The sequence below is a fragment of the Trachemys scripta genome, chromosome 2 (assembly GCF_013100865.1).
Source record: "Trachemys scripta elegans isolate TJP31775 chromosome 2, CAS_Tse_1.0, whole genome shotgun sequence".
Classification (NCBI taxonomy): Eukaryota; Metazoa; Chordata; order Testudines; family Emydidae; genus Trachemys; species Trachemys scripta.
Genome location: NC_048299.1, coordinates 40866729 through 40886798, shown reverse-complemented (window position 1 = coordinate 40886798; position 20070 = coordinate 40866729). Strand labels below are relative to the sequence as shown.

The 20070-nt window shown below is 43.0% G+C and overlaps 1 protein-coding gene across 1 annotated transcript in view; it reads left to right on the top strand.

Annotated features, from left to right (window-relative positions):
• Positions 1-20070, top strand: part of SLC25A40 (solute carrier family 25 member 40) — an 84474-nt gene that overhangs the window by 3510 nt on the left and 60894 nt on the right. The window contains exons 3-7 of the mRNA XM_034760384.1: positions 6615-6736; positions 12264-12323; positions 14687-14793; positions 17416-17483; positions 19907-20031. Coding sequence (XP_034616275.1) covers positions 6615-6736; positions 12264-12323; positions 14687-14793; positions 17416-17483; positions 19907-20031 — 482 coding nt within the window. The remainder of the gene's footprint in view (positions 1-6614; positions 6737-12263; positions 12324-14686; positions 14794-17415; positions 17484-19906; positions 20032-20070) is intronic.

Below are 20070 nucleotides of genomic sequence, written 5' to 3'. Positions count from 1 at the left end.
GGTGATTTACCTCTCCACCGGCTGCTCCGGGTGCCTGAAACAATTTACCTGTGCAGCTAGGGAGTGGTGTGTGACTGCTCTTGCATCTTCCCTTTAGTTCCCTGTTAGAAAGTCATTTTTCTGCGGGGAAGCAAATAAATATGTGGGGAACATGAATTTTGCATGTGTGCAGTGGCGCAGAACTTCCCCAGGAGTATACAGAGATGTCTTTTAGCTCATACAGTAGACGTTCATGTGTTTAGTTCCAGAGGGTCTCAGGTTTGATCCCCAATGCCCATGTGTGGGTTGGCGTTACGGTAACAAATCTGTGTTTGTGATATTTACAGGATTGTAATGGAGCTGAACTACAGGCTTATTAAAAGAAAACAATTTAAAGTAGTTATTACATCATTACATCCACTTCTCCATTACATGGCCCTTCTCAGTATTTAAAATTTATTATTTTCAAGTAGTAACTTCTTTAAAATGCCTTTTAAAGCCTCTTTGCTGTTCATCTTGAATAAAAAAGCACTAAAATTAGGGACGAATGTGGAGCTGAAACCTATCTTTAATGTAGGTGTGATGCACAGGACTTCTGCTACGAGACTGATCTTCATTTACTGTTCCTTTGTGTGTGAGACTGGTCAGAGTTTAAAATAAAAAGTTAACTGATATTTATGTTGTTATAGTAACCCTTCTGCCAGGTACCAATGGCAGCAACAAGGACAACGTTCAATAAAACTATGGCTTGAGCCACCATCCACATCTGTACTCCTACCTCTGGCTCTGGGAAAGAAAAATAAAACCTCCCTGGTCACTTTTGCAGGTGGGATTTCCCCACTCAGAACCCTGGAGAAACATGGAGCCACAAGTATCTTTTTATTTAGGGAAAAACAATAAAAACAAACATGAAAACCATATTCATATTAACATACTAGAAAATGAACAGCCCAAAATCAGTGCACCAGGAGTCTGATCAACCATACAGTTCCAAATTGTAATTGTCTGGCTCCTTGACCCAGAACTCTTAGTGTCAGTACAAATCACACTCACTCCAAACCCCACTTACAGGTCCAGTTAGACTCAGTGGAAGCTGAGAAGTTGCTCTGCTCTGCCTGATTGCACCGGTCCAGGGAGAACTACTTCTCCACATCCCACTCTGAGGCGTAGCTACCTGATCCAATTCTGTGATATTACCTTTGTTTCTGCTGGTGTTGAGAGCCGTTGCCATCTGTACAGTCAGCTCTGCATGACTACAGCCATTGGTCCAGTCCTGCAATTTTACTCCACACAGGGCAAAGAATCTTCAGATGGAAAACCAAGACAAGACCCTTGCTACTGAGCTCTTAGTCTTTAGGATAAAGCCCTTTCCCCCTTGCTTTGTGTTGGACTTGAGTTTTGTTATCGAACTAAAGTCCCTATGTAATCAGGGTCAGTGGTTCTCAACCTTTCCAGACTACTGTACCCCTTGCAGGAGGCTGATTCGTCTTGCGTATCTCAAGTTTCACCTCACTTAAAAGCTACTTGCTTACAAATTCAGATCTAAAAATACAAAAGTGTCACTGCGCACTGTTACTGAAAAATTGCTTACTTTCTCATTTTTACATATAGTTATATAATAAATTGCGACCCCCCCCCAGATTGAGAAACACTGATAGTATATAGAACAGTATAAATAAGCCATTGTATGAAATTTTAGTTTGTACTGACTTCGCTAGTGCTTTTCATGTAGCCTGTTGTAAAACCAGGCAAATGTCTAGATGAGTTAACGAACTCACTGGAAAGACTTCTGTGTACCCCTGGTTGAGAACCACTGCTCAGGGTGATCTATTCACTCCAGGGTATACCCTGCACAATTCCTATGTCCTTTCATGAGTACAGTAGTAATAATCTATTATTATTTATACTTTGAAAACAAATTCCAACTAAAGCAGCAAAACTCAGAAGATGGAATTATAGATAATCAATATTGTTTTTGTAAATGAAGCTAGTCATAGGTGGCTTTTCCCTTTCTTCCCTATAGAGCAGGGGTAGGCAACCTATGGCACGCATGCCAAAGGCAGCACGCGAGCTGATTTTCAGTGGCACTCACACTGCCCGGGTCCTGGCCACCAGTCCGGGGGGCTCTGCATTTTAATTTAATTTTAAATTAAGCTTCTTAAACATTTTAAAAACCTTATTTACTTTACATACAAAAGTAGTTTAGTTATATATTATAGACTTATAGAAAGAGACCTTCTAAAAACGTTAAAATGTATTACTGGCACGCAAAACCTTAAATCAGAGTGAATAAATGAAGACTCGGCACACCACTTCTGAAAGGTTGCCAACCCCTGCTATAGAGGGAGAAGAGAGTTCAAGCCCTCTGTCTTCTGGCCCTGGGACTTACAGTATGAATACAAAAGAAAACAATACAAATTCAGTATTAAAAATAGCCACTGTGTCATGGTTGAAGCCAACTTTGATGGGCTGACGTCTTATCTGCAGTTTCCGCCCACTGCACAGGATCCATCCTATGTTCCCTCCCCAGTTGTAGTACCCCATCTGCTGATGAGGCTCTCCAACACTTCTCCAGCTTAAACATGCTCGCACAATGTGTTTCTTAATATACTGGAGTTGCAAGTGATTTCCTTATGGAGGTGCAGTGATTGTGAATAGTTAATGTGATGTTTGGGTGTGAAGGCATTTCTTTGCTTTTAAGAATGTCTGATTGGTTTTGTATGCAAACAACCTTAACTTTTAACCAATTGTTTTTGGTGAAAATGTAAGTTCCCAAAATATTTTCACTTGTGGTCCTACATGACTTGTTTTGCTTCACAGAAGAGTGTGTGAGAGGAGATCTTCAAAGAAAGCAGCTAGGTTCCATCACTGGGAGTGTGGAATCCTTTTCTGAACCCAAGTTTGTAAATCACATTACAGATGTAAAAACAACAAAGAGTCTGGTGGCACCTTAAAGACTAACAGATTTATTTGGGCATAAGCTTTCGTGAGTAAAAACCTCACTTGCATCCGAAGATGCATCCGAAGAAGTGAGGTTTTTACTCACGAAAGCTTATGCCCAAATAAATCTGTTAGTCTTTAAGGTGCCACCAGACTCTTTGTTGTTTTTGTAGATACAGACTAACACGGCTACCCCCTGATACTTGATTACAGATGTAGTATATCTTCCTACCGTGACCAAGGTTTTGGGAACTTGTGAGTTTGCTATATGAAGGATTCTCCTTTTGAATAGGATTATTACCTATTGGAGAAATGTGTATGGTTTATGTTTTGACAGTAGTTTTAATACAAAATAATATTTTTTTTAAATGCTAAAGAGACAATGTGGAGTGGTTGGCAAACAAGTTACTTATTTGTTTAATTAACAGTCAAATCGAAAGCATGCTCTAGAAGAGTGGTTTTCAAACTTTTTTTCTGGCGACCCATTTGTAGAAAATTGTTTATGCCCTCGACCCAACAGAGCTGGGGATAAGGGGTTTGAGGTGTAGGAGGGGCTCAGGGCTGGGGCAGAGGGTTGGAGTGCAGGGCTGAGGGCTGCGGAGTGGGGCCGGGAATGAGGAGTGTGGGAGGGAGCTCTGGGCTAGGGCAGGGGGTTGGTGTATGGGAGGGGGTTGGCTCTGGGCTGGGGGTGCAGGCTCTGAGGTGGGGCCAGGGATGAGGGGTTTGGGGTGCAGGAAGGGGCTCCAGGTTTGGGTGGGGTCAAGGCTGGGGCGCGGGGCTGGGGCGCGGGCTTACCTCAGGCAGCTCCCGGTCAGCGATACAGCGGGGATGCTAAGGCAGGCTTCCTACCTGTTCTGGTACCACGGCCTGCGCTGTGCCCCAGAAGCAGCCAGAAGCAGGTTTGGCTCCTAGGTGGAGGCACGCGGCTCTCGCCCGCAGGCACCATCCCTGCCAGCTCCCATTGGCTGGGTTCTGGCCAATGGGAGTGTGGAGCCAATGCTTGGGGTGGGGGTAGTGCGCGGAACCCCTTGTGCCCCCCACCCCCACCTAGGAGCTGGACCTGCTGCTGGCTGCTTCCGGGGTACAGCGCGGTGTCAGAACAGTTAGGGACTTGCCTGCCTTAGTCGGGCAGGACCACCAACGGGACTTTTAATGGCCCGGTTAGCGGTGCTGACCAGAGCTGCTGCGATCCAGTTCCTTGCATTCCGTGACCCACGACTGGGTCATGACCTGTAGTTTGAAAACCACTGCTCTAGAAGAGTTTTAAAGAGATTTGTCTGCATCATGTAGCCAGTTAAGATTAGCCTGTATAATGGGGAGATTAAAGTCATTAGGTAGTAAAGACAAATAATAACACACAACATTTATATAGAACCCTTTAAAATTTACAAGAACTTTGCAACATCAATAAAATAACAGCTGCACTAATTATATGTACATTTAGTAAGACATGCCTTGACTTTTAGATCATACTTGTCCCACATACTATTCTTCGGACTTGTGGCTTTCCTGGCTCATGAGGACAGCCTTCTGGCTTCTCCTGGCCTTTGTTCAAGAAATGAAAACTTGATGTCAACAATCTCATTAACTATTGGTCAATACTGCAATTTCTGGGTAAGATTATAGAGAAGTTTTTTATGAGATAAGCCTGAGTGCCCAGATGCTTCAGTTCTTCTTGAGTCTTTTCAGTCTGGGTACAGACCTGTATAAGGGGCAAAAACAGCCCTCATTGCATTGGTAGATGATCTCTTCCTGGTGATGGATAAAATGTCCATGCTGATATTGTTAGATCTGTTAGCCTTTGGTAGTGCTGACCATGAGGTATTATTGACTAACTCTTGGATTGCAGTAGGGATGGATGTGCTGCTCTTGAATGGTTCCACCCTTTCCTTACAGATCACACCAAGAGAATGGTATGGGGCAAGTGCTCTTCCTCAAAGGCAATGTTGTAAAATTCTGCAGGGAATCAGTACTCCTGGGGGAATTCTGTGCCACTGTGCGTGCGCAGAATTCATGTCCCCTGTAGATTTCTTTGCTTCCCTACAGAAAAATTATTTTCTGAAAGGGAAGCAACGGGGAGATGCAATAGCAGTCACGCACCCCTCCCTAGCTGCGCAGGTACATCGTTTCAGGCACTCGGAGCAGCCAGTGGAGCGGTAAATCACCACAGGGCTGAGCACACCCTAGCCAGTGGCTCCTACCCTGAGCCAGGATCAGCTGCTAATCCCAGCTGGGCTGGAGGCAGGAGAGAATAGGACTTCCTCTTCCCCTGCAAGGAGTGGCTGGGGCTGTGTCAGACCCACCCCCAGAAACCTCCCCACAGCTGTAGGAAGCTCAGCATCCTCCACGCTTCCTGCCCCCATCGCTCCTCAGCTCCCCCATCCGCCCAACCCTCGTGCATCTGGACTTGCCATACCCAGATACCCCCCACACTCAGGGTGTGGGTTTAGGGTTGGGGTAGGGGTCTGGAGGCAGGCAATCTGGGTGCAGAGGGCTCCAGATGCAGGGGTTGCCCTCCATACCCTAAACCCACCCCATTGAACCTCAACCCCTGCATCTGGAGCCCTTTGCACCCAGATTGCCTGCCTCCAGACCCCCACCCCTGCACCCAGACCACCCCTCACTGAGCTCCTTGCACTCAACCCCCCACTCTGATGAGCACCACACCCCTGCACCACCCTGAGTCCCCACACCACTGACCCCCAATTAGCTGTATCCAGACCCCCACCAAACCCCACTCCCCCAGCACTCAGACCGCTTCACTGAGCCTCAACCACGCTCACCTGGAAGCCCCTGCAGAGTCCCATTGCACCTGGAACCCCCACCCCCCCCAATTGGCCTTTGTGCATCCAGATCACCCCAGACCTAGACCCCCTACAGAGCTGCCTGCACCCAGATTGTCTCACACAGAATCCTCTGACCCCACACCTGGATCCCCCCCACACTGAGCCCCTCCACACTTGGAGCCTGCCTGCCCCACACCTGGTGCGCCTAGCACAGAAGGGCAGGGCCCCAGGATGTTTCTGGGGCAGGCCCAGGGCTTATGCTGTGTCAGGGTCAGGTGCCACCTCACCTCTGAGTTCGTGTATCCGGGATGGGTGGTGGGGAGGTTGCAGGGTGATCTCCCACCTTTGTGCACTGCCATGCTGGAGCCTCTGCATTTATTTATTGACAAGTAAAACTTGAAGAATTTTAAATATTGTGCGCAGCATTTTTAATTTTTTGGCACAGAATTTGTAATTTTTTTGCCGCAGAATGCCTTCAGGAGTAGAATATATATTTTCTCGTGTTCAGCATGAGTGTGGTGTTGCTAGGATGGTTAGCGAAGAGATATGGCCTGCAGTGCTTTCAGAGTGCTGACAACATCCAGCCATTTCACTTGGACTAGCAAATGCTGTTGAGCACCTAGCTGGGGAAGATGTGGACATGGATTAGAGCCTCTTTATTTGTAATGTTTAAAAGGTATTAAAAATCTACAGTTAACTATGCATCAGAGTTTTTTGTTTTAATTTTTATTTAAGTAAACTTAGATCTAATATATTTTCAGAACAAGCTGTAGAACAAATACATTTTCTAACTCTTACAATAGATAATGACTTGACAATATTGGTATGCAAACAGAATACTAATATTTACACTTTTTTCTAATGATTTTTCCATAAGTTTTGAAAACAATCTAATTTGTTTTTTAATAGGTTGCTTTTCTGTGAGAGCAAAATTATGGGTTCTGAAGAGAATAACAATGAATTGTATAAAATAACCACTACTCAGCAAGCAGTTGCCTCTTGTTGTGGCGCTATTGTTACATCACTGTTGGGTAAGATAAAATATTGATCAAACTTAGCATAAAGTAAATCATAACTCTCTTTTGTTTAGACAATTTTAAAAGATCTTTAAACATTTATTTTACATACGTTTATTCTGCTATGCTATAGCACAATAAAGCCTTTGATGAGTTCTCTATCAGCATTACTATTTAAGTATTTTGAACCCACAAATACTTTGGTCAGTTGGAGTCTTTCCAGTCTCTTAACAAAATGTAGTCACTTCCAAAAATGGGAACAATTTTTATTAACTTTTATCATTGTTTCCTCGCCCTTACCCTGTAATGTCACAGAATAATTTACTTTTCTATCTATAATCAAAATGAGGCAAAACAAGTTTTGATTCAGTTATTCCTACTTCTGAAACATGGATGACAGATAAAGGTCTCTGTTGTAAGTTGTCTGTTTACTATGCTAATCTTCAATCCCGAAAGCACTATGCATGTGAGTAATTTTACACACAAGTCATCCCACTCAAGTTCAGTGGGGCTATTCACCTGCATAAGTGTTTGCAGGATTGTGAATTCAGCTATAATGAACCTGAAAAGTAAATGTATTGAAGAATTTCTTCTATGAGGAAAAAAAATAATTAGATTTTTAGAGGCACCGTGATATAGTGAACTGACCACAAGGCTGGAAAAAGAAGACAGGAAGCCAACAACTTTTAAACTGCTATCCCAATTCTGACTTGCTGCATGGACTTGAGTATGTTCCAGCTGCATAATGAATATAACACCTGTCTTGTAGGAGAGTTTAAGAGTTGAGGGGGGAGGGATAGCTCAGTGGTTTGAGCATTGGCCTTGCTAAACCCAGGGTTGTGAGTTCAATCCTTGAGGGGGCCACTTGGGGATCTGGAGCAAAATCAGTACTTGGTCCTACTAGTGAAGGCAGGGGATGGACTTGATGACCTTTCAATGTCCCTTCCAGTTCTAGGAGATGAGATATCTCCATTATTTATTTATTATTGATTAATTACTATAAAGTGCTTCAAAGCTGAAAAATATTATAAAAGATAAAAGTGGTTTTGTTGGCAATAGTTTTGTGTTTTGTTAGAGGAATTCTCATTTGAGTTGGCTGTAGGGAGAATAATAGGTTGAAAGTTTCCTTTGTTTCCCCCTCTGATGTGGTTTGTGTGCAATTTTGTGTGGGTATGTCTTCACTAGCCCTTGATTGACAGTGTTGCTCTAAAACAGGATTTGCCATCAGGAGTTGGCTTCTTTCATTTTGCAGCACAGATGGAATGCTGACCTCAGGTATAACTAAGGCTCCCTGTATTCAGTGGGACCTGATTCTGCTGCAGCAATGCCTAAAGTTCCTCAGCAACCACTGCTGAATTACATGGCAAAATCAATTTATTCTATTCCCTCTCCTCCACAGCAATACATGCAGCTGCATCTGATAGTTTAAAATACTAATTGGTATATAATATGTTGATTATTTTAAAGGATGAGTTTTTCACTATGTTTTTCACCTGCGTCCCTGCACTCTGCACAGTCCTTGGCTTCTACGGTTTTCTGCAAGCAACCCAGATCGGAACCTCCTTCCATGTTTGTGCAAGGGAAGGGACCAGCTTATAGCCTCATTTAGCAGCTCATTTCCCTGGACCTTACTAGCTGCACTATTCTCCACACTGCCCAACTCATTAGTTTATGCTTCTGGTTCCCCCTGCTGCCCGGCTGTAAACTAGATTCCAACTCTGTGTGACTACTTGGAGCAGTGCTGATCACATTCACTGTAATCCAACTACCACTGCATAATGGAGAAATCTGGAGAGCAAGAGGCAGCTGCTGGCAGGTCCCAACCAGGAGGGAAGATGGAAAACAAAATGTTGGGTGTCTGCGGAAAAAAAGACAAACTTGAAGCAAAAGTGCTTAATTCCATAGCAGATTTGGGCTTGTCTATACAGAAACTGTACGAGTATAACTACTCTCTTTCTAGTTTGTTTTAATTGAACTGGTGCAGCCCCCTTATGTGGACACTCTTTAATCTATTTAAAAGTGCCTACTATTGATTTATCTTAATTTTGTTGGCTAGTTGAAAATAGCTAAGGAAAACATATGAGCATCCATCACTTTGTTTTTGTGCAGAGATCACATGTGACTTGCTATAGTTTTTTTCCGAATAGAGCCTGAAGTAATTAGCAGATGTTGTAGTTTGCAGGTGTACACTTTCATGCTATATGGTTGCTAAATGAATTGCTTCAACTTTAGTATTGTTTTTTACTCACTGACATGCTGTGGAAAATATTTTAGTTGAGCTGCTGAGGATTTTTTTATTAATTGGGTTTGTGCCCTTTTTTTGCTATATTTTGATGTATGAAGAAGACCAAAACAAGATAATGTGTGATCTTCCTTGGATTTGCCAGAGGACCTTTTAGGAGTCTCCAGCCATGTGTATTATGAATAGGGTTACCATATTTCAACACTGAAAAAAGAGGACACTCCATAGGGGTCCCGGCCCTGCCCCAACCCCATTCCAACTCCTTCCCCAAAGTCTCTGCCCCCTCCTCTGAGCACCCCTCATTCCCCCTCCTCCCTCCTGCTCTGATCTTGGTTGGGGGTTGCTAAGTGTTTCCCTGCTCCCCACTCGCCCTGCAGCCTCTGCAGCCCCCCTTGCCCTGCAGCCTCTGTGACCCCCGCTCCCCACTCGCCCTGCAGCCCCTGCACCCCTCCGCCCCTGCAGCCCCTGCTCCCCACTCGCCCTGCAGTCTCTGCACCCCCCCTTGCCCTGCAGCCTCTGTTACCCCTGCTCCCCACTCGCCCTGCAGCCCCTGCACCCCCTACCCAGGCAACCTCTGCACCCCCCGCCTGCCCTGCCCCTGCGCCCCCCTGCCGTCTCTATGCCCCTGCCTGCCCTGCTCCTCCTCGCCCTGCAGCCTCCGCGCCCCCCCCCCCGCATGTCCTGCTCCCCCACTCACCCGGCAGCCTCTGCCTGGCGGGGGATTCGGACGCTCAGCGGCAACCGGGGCGGCATGGGTCCCTGCAGCTCCGGCACACACCGCACTCCCCACCCCGCGCCACAGCCTCCTTCCTGCCGCCGCCGAGCACGTTCCCCGGCCTGTCTGTCCCCGCTGGAAACAGCTCCTGCGGCGCCGGGGCCGCAGGAAGGGTCCCCCAGTGGCCGGGGGGTCCCCGCCCGTGAGGGAAGCCTGAGCCACTGGCTGGGCCCAGCCTCCCTGTGGTCCTGCAGGCTCGGCTGGGGCGCGCGGTCCACCCGGCCTGTGGGGGCAGCAGCGGCCCCTTCACCGCCTTCTGCGGCTGCGCCACCCTCCCCCCACCCGAGCTTGCTACAATGTAGCGGGGCGGCTGGGCTGCGCTGCAGGTCCGGCGGGTCGTCTGGGGCCGGGCGGACCCTGGCTTATGCCTCTCTATTTTCCCGGACATGTTCAACTTTTTGAAAATTCCCCCTGGACGGGGATTTGAGGACCAAAAAGCCGGACATGTCCAGGGAAATCCGGACGTATGGTAAGCTGATAGTTGAAGGGATGGATGTGTCTGGATCTTTAATAAAACCATTCTCCTCTTCCATGTACATTAGGAATTGTAATTATATTAGGTGTTACATTTCTTGTTTAGCAAATAGTCTCACTAAAGATCCCTTACCTCTTAGTTGTTCTGATTTTTGTGTGTGTGTGTAAATTTCTCAACATAGATATGACCTCCTCTGATGTCATATTTCACTACTCCTCCAGTCACTGTAGCTTTCAGCATAGACAAACTTTAATTTCTAAAGTGAAAAGAAAGTTGATTTTTTTTTAAAAAAGGCCAGTCCCCCACATACCTGCATCTAAATGCATTGTAAAGAAGCAAAGGAGAGCATAAGTCAACTTTTTTTACTTTGCAGATTGCCATTAAAATCAATTAATGAAATAGACAAGTATACACTAGCACACTATGGGTACTATGTTACTCTGATAATATGGACAATTGCTTAATTAGCACACACTGTTTCCACTGCGGTATGCCATTTAAATGATTTTGCTGTGCTGTTTTATACAAGTTCGGCAGTACAGCTTAATAGCACATGCCTCTTTGATTGGGTTTTGAATAGTCCCCATGCTCTTCTAAACATTTTATATCAGTCTGTCTGATGGGAAATTAGAAGGCAAAGGGATAGCTGGTCACCTACTAGCCACATAGGATATTAGCTATTCTTAGTCCAGCAAAACATCTGTTAAACAGATTCTCTGTTTTCTCTAGCTGATACCTTGTGTGACATTCTATACCTTGGGGAAGCGCCCTGTAAACCCCATGTTCCTCATTTATATATATTTGTGATCCTGCATATAAAGCATGCCGTGTAAGATATCAGGGGAAAGGTTATGATCTGCTGAAACCCACTGTTCCATCTAAATATGTATATTATTAATGCATATGAAGTTATGAGAATGTGCTGTATGGTTGTCACTAAAATATGCTGTGGGTTTGGGAAGTGCCCAGATACTAAACTCTCCAGAGATAATGACAAGGGCATTGGTAACCAGGTAACCAACGCTGGGTGGGTGCTGAACAGACGTTATCACCCATTGTCCAGCAGAAGAGTTACAATTCAATGACTCACTCACAGGAGACACACCAGGGTATTGCTTCACCTTGGGACTCAGCAATGCCCACCAGACATGCCTGGACTTGTGTTCTCCAAGCACATGGACTAAGGGTATAAAACCGAACATGGGGGCCAAGTGCTTGGCCTTTCTCCTTCCCCCACCTACGCTGCAAGCAACTAGGACACTCAGAAGACTGAAGACTCCAACAGGAGACTGACCAAGGTTTCAAGGGTGTACTATGTACTGCAATATTCAGTGGGGTGAGAAAAACTGCTTCATCTAAATGTTGCCCAGTCTAATAGGGTTGAGAGTTTAGATTGCGTGCTTATATTTTATTTTGGTAACTAACTCTAACTTTTCATTTATAATCACTTAAAATCTATCATTTGTAGTCAAGAAATTTGTTTAACTATTTATTTTTACCAACGAGTTTGCCTGAAGTGTTTGGTGAGGGTGTTTGCTCAGGTTTACAAATGCTAGTGTATATCCACTCTCCATCAATGAAGTGGTGAACCAATTAATAAGACGAGCAGTGCAAGATGGTATATTCCTGAGGTATGAGGCTGGGAGCCTGGGGGGATTTGGCTGGTGCCTTTCTCTGTGTGATTCATGAGTGGCTCTGGGAGCATTCATGCAATCTAGTTGGGTGTGGAGCTCCACATGCGGTTGTGCTGAGTGATAACAACACCTGGAGGGGCTTGCTGCTTGTCACTGTCAAAGCATTGTGAGAGACAACCTAGGCGGTCCCACAGTCCCAGGCTGCACCCTGGGGATCCCGTCACACTTTGCAAAATGATTATTTTCTTTTTCTGAGAAATAATTAGTGTAGTAGTTGTGGAACTGTCTCATGACAGGTCATCAGAATCGATGTGCTGCTACTCTTCCAGGGCTTGCAATGCGTTCCTAAGGAGGAAATAATACATCTAAAATGTATTCATCAAAAAGTCATGTGATTCTTTTTTGGTTTGTTTTAGTGACACCTCTTGATGTTGTCAAAATTCGACTGCAAGCCCAAAGCAATTCATTCGCTAATGGTAAATATACAGGTTTTTAAATAATTAAGTTAATCTGATATCTTTATAAACACTTTCAATCTTAATAATTTCCCCCAAATCTATTTTAAGTGTACTTCTACTCTGAAAAATGATGATGTAAGGTTCTGTGTTTGTCTTAATGCCTTTAGTTCGAATTTGCTTATTTTTTTAAGAAAAAGATTCCCCCTCTAAAAAGTCCAACTGTGTGTTCTTTCTGACTTGCACCTCATCTCTAGTAGTAATGTTTTTGAGGTCCAAATTCTGGCCCTCTGGTACAACTTTGCAACTCCAGTATTGTTATTTGAGTTGTACAGATGTAACTGAAAGCAAAACTTGATCTTGCAGTTTGAACTAGGGTTAACAACCCTCCCGGTTTCGCCAGGAGTCTCCCGGAGTCGGGCTCTATCTCCTGGAGGTTACTGAAGCCAAACCGTTAGATTTTAGGCTGCTAAAAGTCCAGCGGCGCAGCAGGGCTAAGGCAGGCTCCTTGCCTGCTCTGGCCCCACACCACTCCCAGAAGTGGCTGGCACGTCACTGCGGGCCCTGGGGCAGCAGGGGGGTCTCTGCACACTGCCCCCTCCCCGAGCGCTGACTCCGCAGCTCCCATTGGCTGGGAACAGTGGTTAATGGGAGCTGCAGGGCAGTGCCTGGAGGCAGGGGCAGCACGCGAAGCCTCCTGCCCCCATCTCCAGGGACCTCAGTGATGTGCTGGCTGCTTCCAGGAGCAGCGCCGGGGCAGGGCAGCAGGAAGCCTGCCTTAGCCCTGCTGCACCACTGACCAGGAGCCACCCGAGTCTGCACCACTCACTCCGTCCCGCACCCCAACCCCCAGCCCCGATCCCCGTCCTGCACCCAAACTTCCTCCCAGAGCCAGCAGCCCTCACCCCTCCTGCACTCCAATCCCCTGCCCCCTCCAGCACTCAAACCCCCTCCCAGAGCTTGCACCCTCTCCTGACCCCAACCCCCTGCCCCAGCCTGGTGAAAGTGAGTGAGGGTGAGGGAGAGTAAGCGACGGAGGGAGGGCGGATGGAGTGAGTGAGGTGGGGCCTCGGGTTAGGGGTGGGGCAAGGGTGTTTGGGTTTGTGTGATTAGACAGTAGGCAACCCTAGTTTGAATTTACTTGACAATTATGTTGATGCTGAGCCAGAGAAGATTCTAGTTCGCTCTTCTATAGCTGTGTTGACTCTATGATGACAATAAGAGTAAAAAAAGTAGCAAAAACTTATTTTAGTCAATTAAGTAAGTGGGTATAACTCAGTACGCCCAGGAAAATTTCTTAAGTAAGAAGGTGCCATTTTTACATAGCCACTCTTCTGATCGCATCAGTATTTCAACTATGAAGAGCACAAGAACATTGCAAAACTATATACAGTTGATTAAGGAGAAATAGACATCAATATAATTATGTTGAATATTCCTACAAGAGATTTATTATTATAAAACCATGATTACTGGAATCCTAATTCAACAGTAAAGCCCATCTTCAGAGCTTGAGGAGACTTTTGAAAAGGAGCAATAATTCTTATTTGATCACTTGTGTAAACAGAAAGCTAAAATGACATATTGTAAAAAGCAATAGAGGGTCCTGTGGCACCTTTGAGACTAACAGAAGTACTGGGAGCATAAGCTTTCGTGGATAAGAACCTCACTTGCATCTGAAGAAGTGAGGTTCTTACCCACGAAAGCTTATGCTCCCAGTACTTCTGTTAGTCTCAAAGGTGCCACAGGACCCTCTGTTGCTTTTTACAGATTCAGACTAACACGGCTACCCCTCTGATAAAATCACATATTGTCATCTTACACTTCTGTCAAAGATATGGCAATTTATTCTTGCTATTTATTTATATATAATTAACAAAGGAGAGAGAGAGAGAAAAGAAATAAGAAGGTGATCAAGATACCTAAGTCCCTGCTCTGCAACAGACTTCCTGTGCCACCTTGGGCAAAGTCATTTAACCTCTCTGTGCCTCAGTTTGCCCATTGGTAAAATGGGGATAATAGTACCTATTCATAGGGTAGATGGTATAAATGAAATCTGATTTAATTATATCCAAATCCTTTCCTGTTTTCTTGCTCCTTCAACAGCCACTAATGTAGCGCCAGCTCCATTAATGCTTAACTCCAGCTTTTGAAGTCTGGGTAAGCAATTTCATTTAATCTGGCAGGGATGTTTTTGGTAGGTGTGTTTGCTGCTCCCCTCCCTTTCCCTTTTTAATGCCAGCCTTTATTGGCTTTCCAAGTTTATTCTGCCCCAGTTTGTCAGACCAGCATATTTGTTACCCATATGATTGATTTAGAAATGCTATTGAATGGTAAAGATATTGCAGGAGTTAACTGTTTCCTTATATGTAACATTTAATTAGGAAAATGTTTTGTATACTCCAATGGTCTTATGGATCATGTATATGTCTGTGAGGATGGGAACAGCAAAGCCTGGTATAAGAAACCTGGCCATTTCAGAGGGATGTTGGTAAGGAAGTTATATTTATAATACTAAGTATACTGGGAATGTGTTAATAATAAACATTGATATACTACCAATTAAACCTCTTAAGGAGTTCATGTGCTATCCAATGTTGTTTGAGAGGCATTTCATATTGCAAGACAATATCACTAGGAGTGTACATACTTTGTCAGTGCAGATTTTATAGAAGATTTATCAACATGTTTAAATATAGCAAGTATCTCATAAGATTTTGCTTTTCTTTCTGACACACTACCTACTGTAAAACAGTAAGGTTCAGATCCATGCAGGTCAGATTACAGGGTTGGTTTTTGCAGCTTTGTTAATCAGCCTGCAGGACCCAAGCTAAAACCTTAAATGTAGACACAAAACATTACTTGGTAGTTCCCATATTTTTCCTTTTTTTTTAAATTGGAACTTCAACTCTAGGAAGAATGAATGAATGCTGAGCTTATTATTTTTGTGTGTCCAGTTCTGTGCTGATTGCCAAGCATAATGGCTCCTGCAGGCCCTCACCTTATCCAGTCAATGCACATCTGAACAAGATCTGCTGTGTAGCTAATGGTATTCTGCGCATATATGCATATGCAGAATAACATTTCTTCACTTTAAATTATGGTAAAAAGTGCTAAAAATCATAGCAAATTAAGTGTCTGAACAAAAACTAGAACCAGGTCATTTGGTTCCACCCACAATTCCTAAGCCACTATTCTGAGTTCCATTTTATTTTACTTACTTTTATCTGTTATAACTATAGAATTATTAATAGTTATCCGAAGTGTTTGAGAAAGGATCTGTCTTTTTATGTCTCACACACGTTCACCTAGAACAATCATAGATTAATTAAAACAAAGGAGAGGTGGAAAGGGAAGCCACAATTCCTTCCTGCCAAGATACTGACCCACTGATCCTACCTCCCCAGTCTGAAACATATGCATAATAATAATTATCTGTACTTACTGTACTTTTCTATCTGCAGATCTTTCAGCATTTACTGAATTGAATATGCATTATTAGCCCAATCTTAAGGTTGTCCTAGTTAAGTACAGGGGTGAAATTGTGGCTCGATTGAAGTCAATGGGACCAGGATTTCACTAGGTGATTTGAAGCAATTTTGTAGAAGAGACACTGGAATCTAGAAATTAAAGCACAGGACTCCACTTCAGCCACCAGATTTCTTTTCTTAACTCTTGTGTATTACTACATAATAGAGGTATTCAAGAATTTTCAAAATTTTAGTGAGCTTTTTGCAATTTTATACATTTTTTTCATGAAAAGTATTGGGGGATTTTTTACCAGCTTTTAGCGTAGTTGAAGTTTTTTTGAAAATTTCAATGAATTTTCATAAAATAGATTTTTTTTTATAAATATTTGTCTGCATTTTTCAATCAACTCCACTGCATAATCTTTAGTAAGTCACTTAAATTCTGTTTGTTTGGTAAATGATCTTGTGCACATTTCCCCTATACCAAGGGACATTTTGGTGGGGAATACAAGAGGAGGACTAATTTTACCAGATTCTGGAGTTTTCTTTTATTTTTGGGAAGTAGTTATGGACAATTCTGAGGCTAATAAAGCTATCCTTTATTACCATATGATTGGGTGTCTAATTTTCAAGAAATTGCCATTTAAAATTTTTTAAAATATTTTTGCCATTGAAAGCCTCTTGCATGAACTAATGTCAAATTCTGTTAACATATCATGTAACTAATAAGATGCATGATTTCCCTGCTCAGTCACTGCTTTTTGTTGCATCCCTTCTCCCATCCTCCCTCTGTACTGTTTTAGATTGTAAATGTGTCCAGCACACTTTGGGCCAACATTAATTGTCTTGCTGGAATCACATCACAACAAAAAGTGTATTAATTATGGGAACAAACGTTTGGCCAGATCCTCAGCTGGTATAAATCAGCCAATGGAACTGTGCCAATTTACTTCCCTTGAGGAAGTGGTTCTTTATATGTAATGGTATAACAAACAAAGGACATATATTCAAATACAGTACAGGTAGGTACAGTGACAGAAAATCATCATCCTATAATGACTGGTGACCCATATGAAACTAACTAGTGGTCCACATAGTTTCTATCGGTGGTGTCTATATCACCATAAAATCCCATCCTAATTGGCCAAGCATAATATGCATTCTTGCTGTTAGAAGCCAAATACTGACTAAGCATGGAGAGTGAATTATCTTCTTATACCTGGAGGTAGTTCTTTCAGGTGACAGTAGAGGTGTGTGGGTGGGATAGTTTGGGTAAGCTTTCACAGTTGCTGCCTGTGCTGTACCTGTTTTGAAAGTAATTTGTTTCCAGTCATATCTGTCATACTTCTTTGATGTCTACTGATGTTACAAATTAAGGTCCTGATCCTGCAAGTATTTAGGTACATGCTTAACTTTATACATGTGAATATTCTGATTGATACCAATGGAGGAACTAGTACTTAAAGTTAATTATGTGTCTAAGTATTTACAGGATTGGGGCCTTAGTGTGACAAACTATTTTTTAGTGTACTACTTTCTCTTGCAGTGTATTTTAATTCCATCTCCTGCCCACCAACATAATTGTTTCATGAATTGGAGAGTTAAATAACTAACCCATGATCTGTATTTGGTTATTATTTTAGGATGCGTTTGTGAACATTATTAAAATAGAGGGTATTAAATCACTGTGGAGTGGACTTCCTCCAACGTTGTAAGTTGCAATTTCATATCTTCCATAACGTGTTTTAAAGGGTAGTTATACTTCATTATTTTGACCAGTGAGTATGCTTATTCCTAAGTGTTTAATTTTAGACAATTTACAAGTTTCCTGAGTTAACTTATCAGTTATATCTAGTGTACTGGAAACCTTCAGAGGCAAGAATATAACTTCAGCCAGTCAATGAGATTTCTCCATGAAGCCTCTTTGATGTATCCTCAGTAGCTGTGCAGGGACATCAAACCTTTGACTATCAGCTAATACCTTTCAAGTGCAGTATCATTGTTCCCTCTCTGTCAGGTGGTTTTTTGAGAGCATCATATCATCCTGGCAAGAATAGGAATTAAGGCCCAGATCCATAAAGGTATTTAAAGTTCCTCACTTCCATTGAAATCAGTGGAAGTTAAGGGCTCAAATATTTTTGTGGATCTGGGCTCAAGAGCTCTATCTACAGAGTACCAATACTGCATTTTTCATGCCAAGAAAGTGGCTCTCAAAGCAAACCTATCATTACTCCTTAAAGTCAACTCCATAACCTATAAATCACAGAACACAGTGCTACAATCATCTTGACCCAAGCAATAGCACTAAGTATACCTTCAGTGTCCACCCAGCATTATAAATATAAAAACAAAAGTGAAGCTCTGATGAGATAAAGCTTGTTACTTGTGGTCTAGCACCTGGCTATTTCAAGGCTTTAAAGTCATAAGTATCTAAGTGGATCAGGTAATATATACCTGAGCCAAGCAAGACAAAAAGTTATTTTTCAGCACTCAGGCTACACTTCCTAGGAATAGAAATGGCCTCTTGGGTGGAGGCATACATTTCGTAGGAAGAAATCTGCACTGTTACCTAATTGTTCTCCATGCATTTCTTCAGTAAATATATCAAAGCTGACTTGTAAGCCTCATCCAATGTTGTTGTGTTGCATGATATAGTAACTCAGGAAAAAGACTCTATGCATATTTATTTCAAGTTCTGTTTTATGTTAGGCTAAGTTGTTTTACCTACTTACACACTGATGATAAAATCCAACAGTAGGATCTGTGATCCTTACTATGCTGAAGAATAGGAAAATTTAAATGCGCTTACCCCAACATTTTCATTCTTCAAGAACTAAGATCCACCAATGTGACCCATGCTGGGTAAGATAAAAGTATCATTATCCAGTAGCTAAGTGAGTAACAAATCTCAATTTAGTAAATAGGGCCCAGATCCACAAAGGAACTTAGTCATTGTGATGCTGAGAGTTGTGGCACCTAAAAGTTAGAAAATCTCAGCAACACCGTGATCCACAAAGTCTGAGTTAAGCACCTTGGCTCCCTATACAATGAATGGCGATACATAAAAATAGCATGGTAGGCAGGGGAGTTGCCTAAGCTAGCCAATGGGAGATGCAAAGGAGAGGGGTGTGTGCTTATCCCCAAACCTGTCATGGAGAGAGGTGCCTAAGTCCAGGCATAAATAAACCTGCCTAAATAGCATGATCTTGCTCCCTCCATACTGTCCAGCAGAGGGGATCTTATGGTATGTCTACACTGTAGTAAAACACCTACAGATGGCCTATGTTAGGTGACTTGGGTTAAGGTCTATAAAATTGCAGTGTAGATAATCTGGCTTGGGAGCCCGAGTGCAACCCCGAAAGTCTACACTGCAGTCTTATAGCCCTGAAGCCCAAGCCATGTGAGCCTGAGCCAACTGACACCAGCCAGCTGTAGGTGTTTTATTGCAATGTAGATAACCTTTAGAGTCCCAGTGCATGACGCCTGCCTCAGAATAAGGCTTCTCTAGTCTAAGTAGTATGCATTTAGAATTTTCTTCTGAATTTCAAATGTCCTTGTTGCAGCAGATAGTGCTTAGCTTTAACCGAGCAGTAGTATATTTACTATTTGGGAGGAAAAACTAATTGGGTGTCATGTTTTTAACAAGTTTTACCACCCTAACATGCATCAGCATAAGATTCGGTTTGGTTAGAAATTGATTATTAGATAAATTGTTGTTTGTCGTAATCATTAAAGGCCAGATTGTGCCACCCTTATCCATGTTGAGTAGTACCGTGCAGCATGAATAAGGTGGCGCAATCTGGCAAACTATCAGACTTGAAAGAAATTGTATGCATTGATAAGACCTCTGAGTAACCTATCAAGACAGATTGTGAAAACAATTGAAATCGAGAGGAACCCAGTGTGCATGTATTTTCACCACACGGTTGGTTAATGGAGATTTGGTAGACATTTGTGAGTTGCAGGAGATGGACATGATGAGTTTTTTCCTTCATCCATAACACAGTTGAAATGCGTGTTCTTTTTTATTTAACCCCCCCAAAAATCTGTACTTGATAACTGATCTAAATTATGTTGGAGACATCCGGTTTTCTTTGTGACAATTGATAGATTTCCTTTGTTTTTGTATTTTAGAATAATGGCAGTTCCAAGTACAGTTATTTATTTTACCAGCTACGATCAACTAAGTGAAGTTTTGATATCTAAACTAGGAAAAGACAGTGACTACATTCCAGTTCTTGCAGGCTCCATAAGCAGATGTGAGTCATAAATTATCTGTATACGATGATATTGTCTTT